The sequence below is a fragment of the Bos mutus genome, unplaced genomic scaffold, assembly GCF_027580195.1.
Source record: "Bos mutus isolate GX-2022 unplaced genomic scaffold, NWIPB_WYAK_1.1 CTG314, whole genome shotgun sequence".
In the NCBI taxonomy this organism is placed as follows: Eukaryota; Metazoa; Chordata; class Mammalia; order Artiodactyla; family Bovidae; genus Bos; species Bos mutus.
In genome coordinates, this window is record NW_027219805.1 from 1 (window position 1) to 13,119 (window position 13,119).

The following is a 13,119-nucleotide window of genomic DNA, read 5'->3' on the forward strand; positions in this document are numbered from 1 at the left end:
TGTTGCAGGGAGGGTAAACACAGGGAGAGCAAAGATTAACCAATTCGGAAGTACATGTCCTGATACCTTTGCTAAAGCTCTGCCACCAGCAACTAAAAGTGCCCAGGCTGCCTGCTTCCACCCCTGGCTGTGGCAGTTGCCATGGGGAGCAACCTCTTGTTCATTTTTCTCTGTGCTCAGGAGCACATGCTTTGGAGTCACACATATCCACGAAAAGATGATAATGACACCTCACTAGTAGGGTTGTTGTGATATGAAATCTAGTCACCAACATGAAGAATTTAGATCTGGGTCCCTCTAAGCAATCTATCTCATAAATAGGAGCTCTTTCCTTTGTTGACTAGAGAACTCATGTGGTCCTGACCTGCTCATTCAGTCAGGGTCCCTTACCTAGATTTCAGGCCGGAATCACCTTGGGGATCTTTTCCTAAACCCTCATATGAAATTCCCTTGTTGGTGTAAATAGGGCTTCTGTATCAAAAGCCCTTCAAGTTATTCAGCCATAATGATATGAGCCTTAAAAGATACATATGCCCATTTGGCACGAATAATGTATCAGTCAGTCAGTTCAGTCGTTCAGTTGTGTCTGACTTTTTGTGACCCCATAGACTTCAGCAGGCCAGGCGTCCCTGGCCATCACCAACTCCTGGAGTTTGCTCAAACTCATGTCCTTTGAGTCGGTGATGCCATCCAACCATCTCATCCTCTGTTGTCCCCTTCTCCTCCTGCCTTCAATCTTTCCCAGCATCAGGGTCTTTTCAAATGAGTCAGTTCTTTGAATCAGATGGCCAAAATATTGGAGTTTCAGCTTCAACATTAGTCCTTCCAATGAATATCCAGGACTGTTTTCCTTTAGGATGGACTGGTTGGATCTCCTTGCAGTCCAAGGGACTCTCAAGGTCTTCTCCAAAACCACAGTTCAAAAGCATCAATTCTTTGGTGCTCAGCTTTCTTTATATCCAACTCTCACATGCATACAGGACTACTGGAAAAAGTACAGCTTAGACTAGATGGACTTTTGTCGGCAAAGTAATGTCTCTGCTTTTGAATATGCTATCTAGGTTGCTCATAACCTTTCTTCCAAGGAGTAAGCGTCTTTTAATTTCATGGCTGCAGTCACTATCTGCAGTGATTTTGGAGCCCCCAAAGATAAAGTCAGCCACTGTATCCACTGTTTCCCCATCTATTTGCCATGAAGTGATGGGACCAGATGCCATGATCTTAGTTTTCTGAATGTTGAGTTTTAAGCCAGCTTTTTCACTCTCATTTTTCACTTTCATCAAGAGGCTCTTTAGTTCTTCTTCGCTTTTTGCCTAAGGGTGGTGTCATCTGCATATCTGAGGTTATTGATATTTCTCCCGGCAATCTTGACTCCACCTTCTGCTTCATCCAGCCCAGCGTTTCTCACGATGTACTCTGCATATAAGTTAAATAAGCAGGGTGACAATATATAGGCTTAATGTATTCCTTTCCCGATTTGGAACCAGTCTGTTGTTCCATGTCCAGTTCTAATTGTTGCTTCCTGACCTGCACACAGATTTCTCAGGATGTAGGTAAGGTGGTCTACTATTCCCATGTCTTTAAGAATTTTCCACAGTTTGTGGTGATCCACACAGTCAAAGGCTCTGGCATTGTCAATAAAGCAGAAATAGATGTTTTTATGGAACTCTCTCGCTTTTTCCGTGATCCAATGGATGTTGGCAATTTGATTTCTGGTTCCTCTGCCTTTTATAAATCCAGCTTGAACATCTGGAAGTTCACGGTTCATGTACTGTTGAAGCCTGGCTTGGAGAATTTTAAACATTACTAAGGTGTGAGATGAGTACAACTGTAGGGTAGTTTGAGCATTCTTCGGCATTTCCTTTCTTTGGGATTAGAATGAAAACTGACCTTTTCCAGTCCTGTGGCCATTGCGAGTTTCCAAATTTGCTGGCATATTGAGTGCAGCACTTTCACAGCATCATCTTTTAGGATTTGAAATAGCTCAACTGGAATTCCATCATCTCCACTAGCTTTATTCATAGTGATGCTTCCTAAGGCCCACTCCACTTGGCATTCCAGGATGGCTGGCTCTAGGTGAGTGATCATTCCATCGTGATTATCTGGGTGGTGAAGATCTTTTTTGTACAGTTCTTCTGTGTATTCTTGCCATCTTTTCTTAATATCTTCTGCTTCTGTTAGGTCCATACCATTTCTGTCCTTTATTGTGCCCATCTCTGCATGAAATATTCTCTTGGTATCTCTAATTTTCTTGAAGAGATCTCTAGTTTTTCCCATTCTACTTTTTTCCTCTATTTCTTTGCATTGATCACTGAGGAAGGCTTTCTTATCTCTCCTTGGTATTCTTTGGAAGTCTACATTCAAATGGGTATATCTTTCCTTTTCTCCTTTGCCTTTCGCTTCTCTTCTTTTCACAGCTATTTGTAAGGTCTCCTCAGACAGCTGTTTTGCTTTTTTGCATTTCTTTCCCTTGGGGATGGTCTTGATCCCTGTCTCCTGTACAATGCCACGAACCTCTGTCCATAGTACTTCAGGCACTCTATCAGATCTAATCCCTTGAATCTATTTGTCACTTCCACTGTATTATCGTAAGGGATTTGATTTACATCATACCTGAATGGGTTTTCCCTGCTTTCTTCAGTTTAAGTCTGAATTTGGCAATAAGGAGTTCATGATCTGAGCCACAGTCTGCTCCCAGTCTTGTTTTTGCTGACTATATAGAGCTTTTCCATCTTTGGCAGCAAAGAATATAATCAATCTGATTTCAGTATTGACCATCTGGTGATGTCCACATGTAGAGTCTTCTCTTGTGTTGGTGGAAGAGGGTCTTTGCTATGACCAGTGCTTTCTCTTGGGAAAACTCTATTAGCCTTTGCCCTGCTTCATTTTGTACTCCAAGGCCAATAGTGTATGGCAATGTCCATTTCCCCTTCATTCTACCACCATCAGTCATTAACAGCTTTTTTCTTTACTTCCAAATATGATCTCTTCATTATTCCCAGACAGGCCCCAGTGAAGAGTCACCTCAGAAGGTCTGTCCTTAGACTTATAGGTTTACATGCTCCTTTGCTAGGGTTGCCAGATTTAGCAAGTAAACACATAGGATGCCCAGTTGTACTTGAACTTCATATGAACAAAGAAATATTTCTTGCAACAAATTTACACTAAGAATATTTGTTGTTTATTTTAAATTCAAATTTAAATGGTTTAAATATAATCCAGTAACCCTATGCATGGAGTGAACTGGAGGAGAACCAAGATGCTCCTGTCAACAGCCCCAGCTGATTCCCCAGCAGAAGCCAGCACCAGTGCTCATCCATGTGAATGAGCTTTCTTGGATGTACTAGCCTAGTGGAGCCTCCAGCTGACAACAGCCACAGGTGAGACTCCACATGGAGCAGAAAACCACCCACAGTATCCTGAGAGATTAAAATATGGCTATTGTTTTGGTGGTGTTTGTCAAACAGAAATGGATATCTGAGCCACATAGTTTTGGTGATTTCTCTATTTCTACGGTTTGTAACCATTGGATAAGACAGGGAGTTGCTGATCTTTGAAGGTTTGGTAGGATTTCATAATTTTGGCTATAGTCTGTGTGTGGGTTTATATGTGGGGATAGGTTTTGAACATTTCCTCAATTCCTTTTTGGATTCCCAGGATAAATTTTTATGATGTATGATTTTCATCATACTCTTGGAATTTCAGAAATTTTTTCCAATCCCCTTGCCCAGACAAGGCTTTGCTGCAAGTCATGTTTGTGAAGGGAAGAAGAGGGTATTGCTGCAAACTGCTCCCTGAGATGCATAGAAAGCCATATCCTCAGAAGATGGCTTTGTGAGTACAGTCAGAACAAGCAGTGTTTACCCATTTTGAGGAGAGTTTCTCAAAGAAGGTATCCTGAAACACTTTCTCCTGCTACAAGGATAGACTTGCAAGGAAGCCACTCTTCTTGAGTATGCAAAGGATGCCCTCACTAGGATGCAGAGAGAGATGCATTGCAGTCCTGGTCCTTTCGGACTGTCCTGGTACATCACTGCAGGGTGGATAAATCTGTGCAGTTCTGGGGTTCATGAATATGAAGCCCACTTGCCTTGTGTGAAATCTTAGGCACATTCTACACTATCAGCTTTATAAGGAACAAAGTTGATATATTTTTCTCCTTATTTTTCATATTTCCTAATTGGTTTAGAGTCAAGATGTGAAAGAGTGTATTTCCAGGGCCTCTTAAAAACTCAACCATTTTGGAGCAAAATCGTAGGAGTAGTTTGGGAGTCAGTGAGTCAGAAAAGAGGAGAAGAGCTGTGGATCTGTTTGTAGACCCACTCCTGAGGGCAGAGCAAACATGTGCTCTATAAGGGCAGCTTGCTTCAAGAGTTTGATGGAAGAGGGCCTCTACTGTGCAACTTGTTTGTTCATCCAACCTCACTAATCAGGGAAATGATTTTCTAGTTAAAGGAGTGAGTGTATATAGAGAGGCCTCATGGGTTTGGTCATGCCTGTTCCTCCACATATAAGATAAAATACCAGGAATGGAGGATAAAAATTCCCTAGGAAAAACCAATGTATGGTTTAAATGGCTTAGTTTTCTGCCTATTAAGTGTTTTAGGTTTGCCTCCCTGAAATGACTCTGAGATTTCTTCATTGACATTTTTCTGTATGTATCTAGATCATTCAGTCATGTGATCAGACAGTTTATTTCTTTGCAGATGGCTAACTGCTTAGTATGGACTGTGATAGCGTATGTTTACCCTCAGAGGGAGGGCTAACTCATCTCCCCAGAACCTTAGGATATTTCTCTGGGTCTCCACGTTCTAATAATACGTCCCCGGTGGTGGTTTAGTGGCTAAGTCGTGTCTGACTCTTGAGATCCCACTGTCTGTAGCCTGCCAGGCTCCTCTGTCCATGGGATTTCCCAGGTTAGAATACTGGAGTGGGTTTCCTTCTCCAGGGGATCTTCCTGACCCAGGATCAAAACCCTCCACCCTTCCCCTACATTGCAGGCAGATTCTTTTACCGCTGAGCCACCAGGGAAGCCCCCTACTGTCTCCTTAAGGCAAATGCAATTCCTGACCACAAGTACGTAATTTGTCGCACCAAACTGGACAGAAGATTTTTGCTAGTTGCTGGGGTCCCAGTCTAGTGGCTCTAATAAGTATGTTTTCTCAGTTTCAGCCTGAAGAAATGAGGTGTTTTACTTTAAGCTAAAGACAAGGGGGTGCAGGAGGGTGGGAAGGTATTGGTGCTTAAGGTGGTGGAGGATCTGCCTGCTCCTGGCGGTTGCTATAGAAACGTGACGTCAACGAGGCGACCTTGAAGACTTTTTAATGGAGACAGAAGCGCCTGGAGAGGAGAGCAGGTTTCGGCCTTAGGTGTTTGGAACTGAGTTGGGAGAGTGAGTTCCTGCCGTGGGCGCTGGACCCCCCTGGGGCGTGGGGAGACAAAGTTATCCACACTCAAGTGGCTGCTTTCCCGCTTTGGGTCTCGGTGCCCCGCTGTCTCGTAGGTAAAGCATTGGGGTCCCGCCCGGCCCCAGTGAGTGCGGTGTGCTGCGCCAGGGGTGTCCTGGAGCCACTTTCCTCCTAAATGCAGGAGCTCAGGAAGTGAGACAGATAGCGACTCTCTCTGAGCCTCAACTTTCCCTTCTGTAAAATGGGGGTAAGAATGCTTTCCCCACAGGATCTCTGAGACCATTCAATTCTAACACATGAGTAAGCTGATGGCCCTGTGGTTATTGCGGGATCATGAATGTCTGTATGAATCCAGGCCACTTCTTACTCCTTGTCAACTTTGTTGTTAAGGGATAGATGCGAAAAGGAGAAGAGAAAGGCCACGGTGGGAAGCTCATTGTAACATCTGGTTGTTACTATCCAGTTGTTTCAGTGGCATTGTAACTACCCAGTGACTAGCATGGTTGTGGGGCACAGTTACACTGATAAACCGTGGTGATTGCTGGATGTGTCTCTCCCTGTGCAGCCCTCATGCCAGTAGCCTTTCTCATCAGGTGTCTGAAGGAGACAGCTTCTGAGGATCAGTGTCCTGTTGACTGATAGAGCTTCTACTCCAGGTTCAAGGGCAGTGGTCCTCAGGAGACCCCAGCAATTCACATCTTCAGTTGGATATGACGCCTGACTCAAGTGAGTTCATAGATCTGATAAAAGCACGTTGTGGGCTATCTCTGTAAGGTTCACAAACTAGACTAAAAGTAGCTACTTTGATCTCATCATGGAAATGAGTTTGGCAGGTGGGATTTCATTCCATCAGCTGCTACATGCTTTTTAGTAACTCTTGAGGCCCATCTGAGAGAAGACTTTTTCTTTGTGATAAGAAGCAATGGATTGTCCAATTGGGAAGGCAGTTTATCTTTAACATTCATTTGTAATAAATATAGTTAAATTAAATAAATAAACATACCATATAAATAATAATATTCAGTGATTCCCTTGTGTATCTCAGATGGGTATGCAAATATGCAGTTGTTAGATCTTCCTGACAATTTGACATTGTAATGTAGATTGTTCCCTGTTGCAAATAGGTTTTATTCCCTTTTATAATGACATGTTTTTAGAAAAACAGACAACTTCCAAGTGCTGGTTTAGAATGTCAGCCATAGAATTTATTACTTAAAAGTAAGCAGTTTTGCTTTAGAGTTTGTCCTAACATAATAATACTCAGCCACATTCCCTGAAATAACCAATTCTGCTAAATATCAATATGATTTCCCTGGGATGTAATATTTTTATTTCTATACTTCAGAAAGAAATGAACATCAACTTACCCTAAATATTTGGGTATATTTTATTGCATATGATTATTTTGTTTATATGGAGCATACCCCATTTGATAAGATATAATGTGGATGTGTTAATACCACAAGAGCACAATTGTAGGAATTTTTCACCTGATTAATTGCATCAGAGAATTATGAATATATAAATATATTTCAAATGTTTTATTGAGGTAAGGTCAACGTACAATAATACTGTGGATATTTAAAATATATGCTCTGTTTTGATATATGTATGCACCTGTGAATCTAATACTACAGTCAAGATAATGAACATATCTATCATCTCAATAGGCTTCCTTGTGCTCCTTGGTAATATGCCCACTAAGCTCTCCTCTGCCTCTTTCTCTACTTCAACCTACCTCATTCATAGGTATCCACTGACTTTTGTCACTATAGATTAGCTTTTGTTTCCTGTAATGTGGAACTATCCCATTATTTGGATATATAACAATTTATTCTGTCCATTCACCTGTTAATGGATATTTGGGTTGTTTCCAATTTGGGGCTTTTGGAAATAAACCTTCTATGAACATTTGTATATATAATTCTTTCCTGGGACATATATTTTCTCTTTCTATGTAAGTACTTACAAGCACAATGGTTCGGAGTAGGCAACGGCACCCCACTCCAGTACTCTTGCCTGGAAAATCCCATGGACGGAGGAGCCTGGTGGGCTGCAGTCCATGGGGTCACTAAGAGTTGGACACGACTGAGCGACTTCACTTTCACTTTTCACTTTCAGGCATTGGAGAAGGAAATGGCAACCCACTTCAGTGTTCTTGCCTGGAGAATCCCAGGAACGGGAGAGCCTGGTGGGCTGCCGTCTATGGGGTCGCACAGAGTCGGACACAACTGAATCGACTTAGCAGCAGCAGCAGCAGCAGCAGCAGCATAGGGGTGTAGTGATTTCTCATAAGTTTTCATTTGTATTTTCCTAATGACTGATGATGATGAGCAACTTTTCATGTGCTTGTTTGACAGGTGTATATCTTAGGTGAAGTATCTGTTCAAATCTTTTGTTCACTTATTTATTGAAGTGTCTTTGTGAGATTTTTAATTCTGGATAACAAATCTGCAAATCACAAATATTTTCTCTCATTCATTCAATGGCTTGTCTTTTTATTCTCTCAACAGTGTTCTTAGAAGAACATAAGTTTTAATTTTGTGGAAATTCAGTGCATCAATTTGTTCATTTATGGTTTGATTTTGCTTTTGATGTCATATCTAAGAAATCTTTACCAAACCTAAGGTCACAAGAATTTTCTACTGTATTTTTCTAGAGTTTTAGAATAGTTTTAGCTTTTATGTTCACATCAGGGATTCTTTTTGAGTTACCTTTTGTATGTAGTGCATTATATAGATCAAAGTTCACACTCAGATGCTCAGTTGTGTCCTGCGACCCCAGTGGACCATAGCTTGCTAGGCTTTTCTGCCTGTGGGATTTCCCAGGCAAGAATACTGGAGTTGGATGCCATTTCCTCCTTCAAGGAATCTTCTCTACCCAGGGATCGAACCTGCATCCCTTGCATCTCCTGCATTGGCACGTGGATTCTTCACCACTAGTGCCACCTGGGAAGCCCCATCGATCACAGTCTATATTTGTGCATATTGCTATCCACTTGTCAAGTTCCATTTGTTGAATAGACTCCTTTTTCCACTGAATTGCCTTTGCAGCTTTGTTGAAAATCAGTTGCCCATATATGTGTGGGTCTATTTCTGGAATTTTAATTTTGTTCCTTTGATATACATTCCTACCTTCATCCCACTACCACAGTGCCTTGATTACTATAGATTTATGAGTTTTGAAATAAGAAAGTGCTTATCCGCCAACATTTTCCTTCTTTTCACAGTTGCTTTTTGTAGACTAAAGTGAAAGTGAAAGTGAAGTCGCTCAGTCATGTCCGGCTCTTTGTGACCCCATGGGCTGTAGCCTACCAGGCTCCTCTGTCCATGGGATCTACCAGGCAATAGTACTGGAGTGGATTGCCATTTTCTTCTCCATTGTAGACTAAGGCCTTTGCATTTTCAATGACTTTTAGAATAATCTCATCAATTTATTTTTTAAAAAAAGAACATTTGGGTTTTTATTGGGATTGAAGGAATCTCAGTTTGGGAAGAATAGACATCTTCACAATACTGAGTCCTCTGACCATGGAGGATGATATACCCCTTCATTTATTTAGGCCTGCTTTAATTTTTCTCAGCAGTGTTTTACAGTGTTCAGAGTTTAGGCCTTGCACATTTGTGGATGCAGATGTACAATATAAATTATCTCTATGTAGTTCATACTTTTTGATGATATTGTCATGGGAATATTTTTATTATAATTTCCAGGTATTATATTTTCACCACGTGTGTCTGTAGCTGACTATTTCTGGGAAATCTTTGTGGTTTAAAGCACAGGTTACTCTAGGATGGAAAAGATACTTGAGTTTTAATACCTATATTAGAGTTCTCAAAGAGAATGGGATGTATATATAGAGAGATTTATTTTAAGGAAGTGACTTATTAGTTTGTGGAGTCTGATGGGGGAAGCTGAAAGACTGGAAACTGAGGAAAGACTTTTAGTTGGAATCTGGAGGTTGTCTGCTGGTGAGTCATGAGAAGCTGATGATGGAGAAAAAGTCCAAAGGAAGGAATTCCCTGGCAATCCAGGGGTTAGAACTCCAAACTTTCACTGCTAAGGGCCTACGTTCAGTCCCTGGTCAGGGAACTAAGATCTCATGAGCCACGTGGCAGCATGGCCAAAAAGAAGAAGAAAAAAATCCAAAGGAGCTTAATTGTGAACCCATGTGAGAAAGCAATCTGTGGTTGCAGGTGGGAAGGAAGGACCAGTGTATTTTTGAGTAATTCCATTAACAGAGACACATCAGCTATGAGAGACCTCTGTATGGCAGATGTTAAATTAATAGTACACTAATATCAGTTGTGTAGGTCAGGATTTTTCCAAGGGTGGTCCATAGACAACTTCATCAAAACTGCCCGGGGTGCCTGTTGAAACAGCTGATTTCTGGGCTCACCTTGGTGATTTTAGATTCTGCTGTATCTAAAATAGGGAGGTGGATTGGGAGGGTGTGTATGTGTTGAATACTTTCTCCTGTTGGTTGTGATATCATCCAAGTTGGAAAAGCACTGCTGTGGCTTTGCAAGAAGGTGGTTTTACAATTTTTTTTAAATTTTTAATCCTTTAATGTATAATTTTGGTGTCAACTTCTCCCTCCTACAACTCAAATTTAAATATCTGCATTTGATCCCAGTAGGTAGAAAAGTCTGACAAAGGTCCATGTATTTATTTTTTTTAACTGCACCAAAGGCGTATCCTAGCTTTATTAAAGGGCCCGCGCCGCAGTCAATATAAAAACACAAAAAGTCCCATCAGTTTAATAATAATAAAAAACCCCAAAAATGGAAAATGGAGGGGGCAGGGAAGAGGCCCCTGGGGCAGGGGCACGGGGAGCCCTGCTCGTCGTGGCACCAGGCCTGACCGCAGGGCTCCCTGGTATTGCTGTTGCTATGAGGTCGGGGGGGGGCAGCGATTGTCCTGTGGAGCCACCGCTCAGCTGGGTCGAGGACCCTTACTTCTTCTGGGGTGTGCTCAGCTTCTGCATGCCCCGGATCTTGTCCAGCAGGTCAGAGATGAAGGCCTCAGTGGGTTTGTAACAGTCAACCAGCAGCTCCTTGACCCTGGCAGCCCGGGTATTATCGCTCTCTGTGACCGGGAGTTCATCCCCGTCGATTTCCAGCTCTGGGATCTCCTCTTCCTGGCAGTCGTAGAGGTGAGTGAGCTGCTCCAGGACCCACTCCTCCAGGATGAGGCGCTTCCGTAGCTCCTTGCGGTAGTACTTGACCGTGACCTTCCCTTGGGGCCTCACTGGGTCCTTGTTGTCCGAGCCGCCCGGGCCCTCGCCTGCAGCCCCAGGGGGGCTCTGAAAGTAGACGCGGGGCCCTGGGCCGCCACTCCCCGGTTCGGGGGCCGGGGCCGCTGTCCGCCACAGCGGCTGCCGGGGCCACGTGCGTGCGTCGGGCCCCTCCCTGTGCCGCTGCCTCCCGCTGGCTCCAGGCCGCTGGTTAGCTCGTGAGCTCGGCTCCGCGTGGCTCCGCGGCGAGGGCGGCAGCGGGGGAGCCCGGGGGCAGCTGCAGCATGCGGAGCCCCCGAGCCTGGCCTGGCCGCGCCCTGCCCCCTCCCCACTGATCCACCCGCCCTTTGTCCCCCGCGGCGCAAAGGTCCATATATTTAAAGCTATGGTTTTTCCGATAGTCATGTACGGATGTGAGACGGCTGAGCGCTGAAGAATTGATGCTTTCGAACTGTGGTACCGGATAAGACTCTTGAGAGTCCCTTGGACAGCAAAGAGATCAAACCAGTCAATCCTAAAGGAAAGTAACCCTGAATATTTATTGGAAAGACTGATGCTGAAGTTGAAGCTCCAGTACTCTGGCCACCTGATGCAAAGAGCTGATTCATTGGAAAAGACCCTGATGCTGGGAAAGACTGAGGTCAGGAGGAGAAGGAGGCGACAGAGGATGAAAAAGGTTGGATGGCATCATCGACTCAACGGACATGAATTTGAGCAAACTCTAGAGATAGTGAAGGACAAGGAAACCTGGTGTGCTGCAGTCCATGGGGTCACAAAGAGTCGGACACGACTGAGCGACTGAACAACAACAAGGTAAAAAAGGGAACAATTCCTTCTTTTCAGTAATACTTATTCAGCATTTTATATGGCAGGGACTGCAGTAGTTTCCCAAGGCTGCCATGACAAAGTACTACAAGCTGGGTGGCTTAAACAATAGAAATGTATCGTCTCACAGTTCTGGAGGCGAGAAGCCTAAAATCAATGTGTTAAAAGGGCCTTGAGCCCTCTGAAACCCGTTGGGGAATCTGTCTGAGCTTCTTCCTAGCTTCTGGTGGCAGTCTTTGCATTTCTTGGCTTGGCGCTGTATAACTCCAACCTCTGCTTGCATCATCACGTGATGTTATCCCTGTTCTTCTGTCTTCATGCCGCTATCTTTTTTTTTTTAATTTAATTTAATTTTTTAACTTTACAATATTGTATTGGTTTTGCCATATATCAAAATGAATCCGCCACAGGTATACATGTGTTCCCCATCTTGAACCCTCCTCCCTCCCCATACCATCCCTCTGGGTCATCCCAGTGTACCAGCCCCAAGCATCCAGTATTGTGCATCGAACCTGGACTGGGGACTTGTTTCATATATGATATTATACATGTTTCAATGCCATTCTCCCAAATCATCCCACCCTCTCCCTCTCCCACAGAGTCCAAAAGACTGTTCTATACATCAGTGTCTCTTTTGCTGTCTCGTATACAGGGTTATTGTTACCATCTTTCTAAATTCCCTCTATATGCGTTAGTATACTGTATTGGTGTTTTCCTTTCTGGCTTACTTCACTCTGTATAATAGGCTCCAGTTTCATCCACCTCATTAGAACTGATTCAAATGTCTTCTTTTTAATGGCTGAGTAATACTCCATTGTGTATATGTACCATAACTTTCTTATCCATTCATCTGCTGATGGACATCTAGGTTGCTTCCATGTCCTGGCTATCTTATAAAGACACCAGTCACACTGTTTCAGGGACCATGCTATTCTAGTATGACCTCATCTTACCTAACTACATCTGCAACAGCCATAGTTCTAAGTGAGGTTATGTTAGGAGACACTGGGAATTAAGACTTCAACATATTTTGGGGGGATGACATTTCAACCCATCACACTCACTGAACTAGTTCCTGGGGATGCAACCCAGTGAATAAGAAAGGGAAATATGCCTAGAACTTTTACTCTAGTTTTAGAAACTGGCAATAAGCAGGGAAACAAATCAATAAGCAGGACCATTTTATATGGGAATAAATGCTTGCAACAAAATAGAATCCATTAGTAGAAAATTACAAGGACAGGGATTGTTGTAGACACAGTTGTCAGTGAAGCTCTTTCTTAGGACATGATATTTGAGTCCAAATGACAAGCTTTATTAAAGACAAATGGAAACTTTATCACAATTTGCATGTCCTTATGAAAATTCTACCATTTATTGAGCTGATATTGTGTGCCTCATACCATTCCAAGTATTTGCATGTATTAATTCAATTAATTATCAAAACAACAATTCATGATGTAAGGACAGTTGTTCTCCTTAGAGAAGGATACTGAGGCCCAGAGAGGTTCTTTCATCCTCTCACAGTTCAGAGAGGGCCAGCTATGCCAAGGTCTCTGCAGTAGAATTTTTAAAATTATGTAATTCCTCACCGTTTATCCTTGTAGAAATCAAAACACAAGGCAACATTTTTTCTTTGAGCTTTCTTCT

The 13,119-nt window shown here is 42.9% G+C and overlaps 1 protein-coding gene across 1 annotated transcript; it reads right to left on the reverse strand.

The window, feature by feature from the left end:
• Positions 1–10,095: 10,095 nt before the first annotated feature.
• Positions 10,096–10,930, reverse strand: LOC102272659 (protein phosphatase 1 regulatory subunit 14B). Its single transcript, XM_005895638.3, is given in 4 exon segments — positions 10,096–10,765; positions 10,767–10,804; positions 10,806–10,894; positions 10,897–10,930. Coding segments are annotated over 4 exon segments (564 nt in total). The 3' UTR covers positions 10,096–10,362.
• Between the last annotated feature and the right edge of the window lie 2,189 nt (positions 10,931–13,119).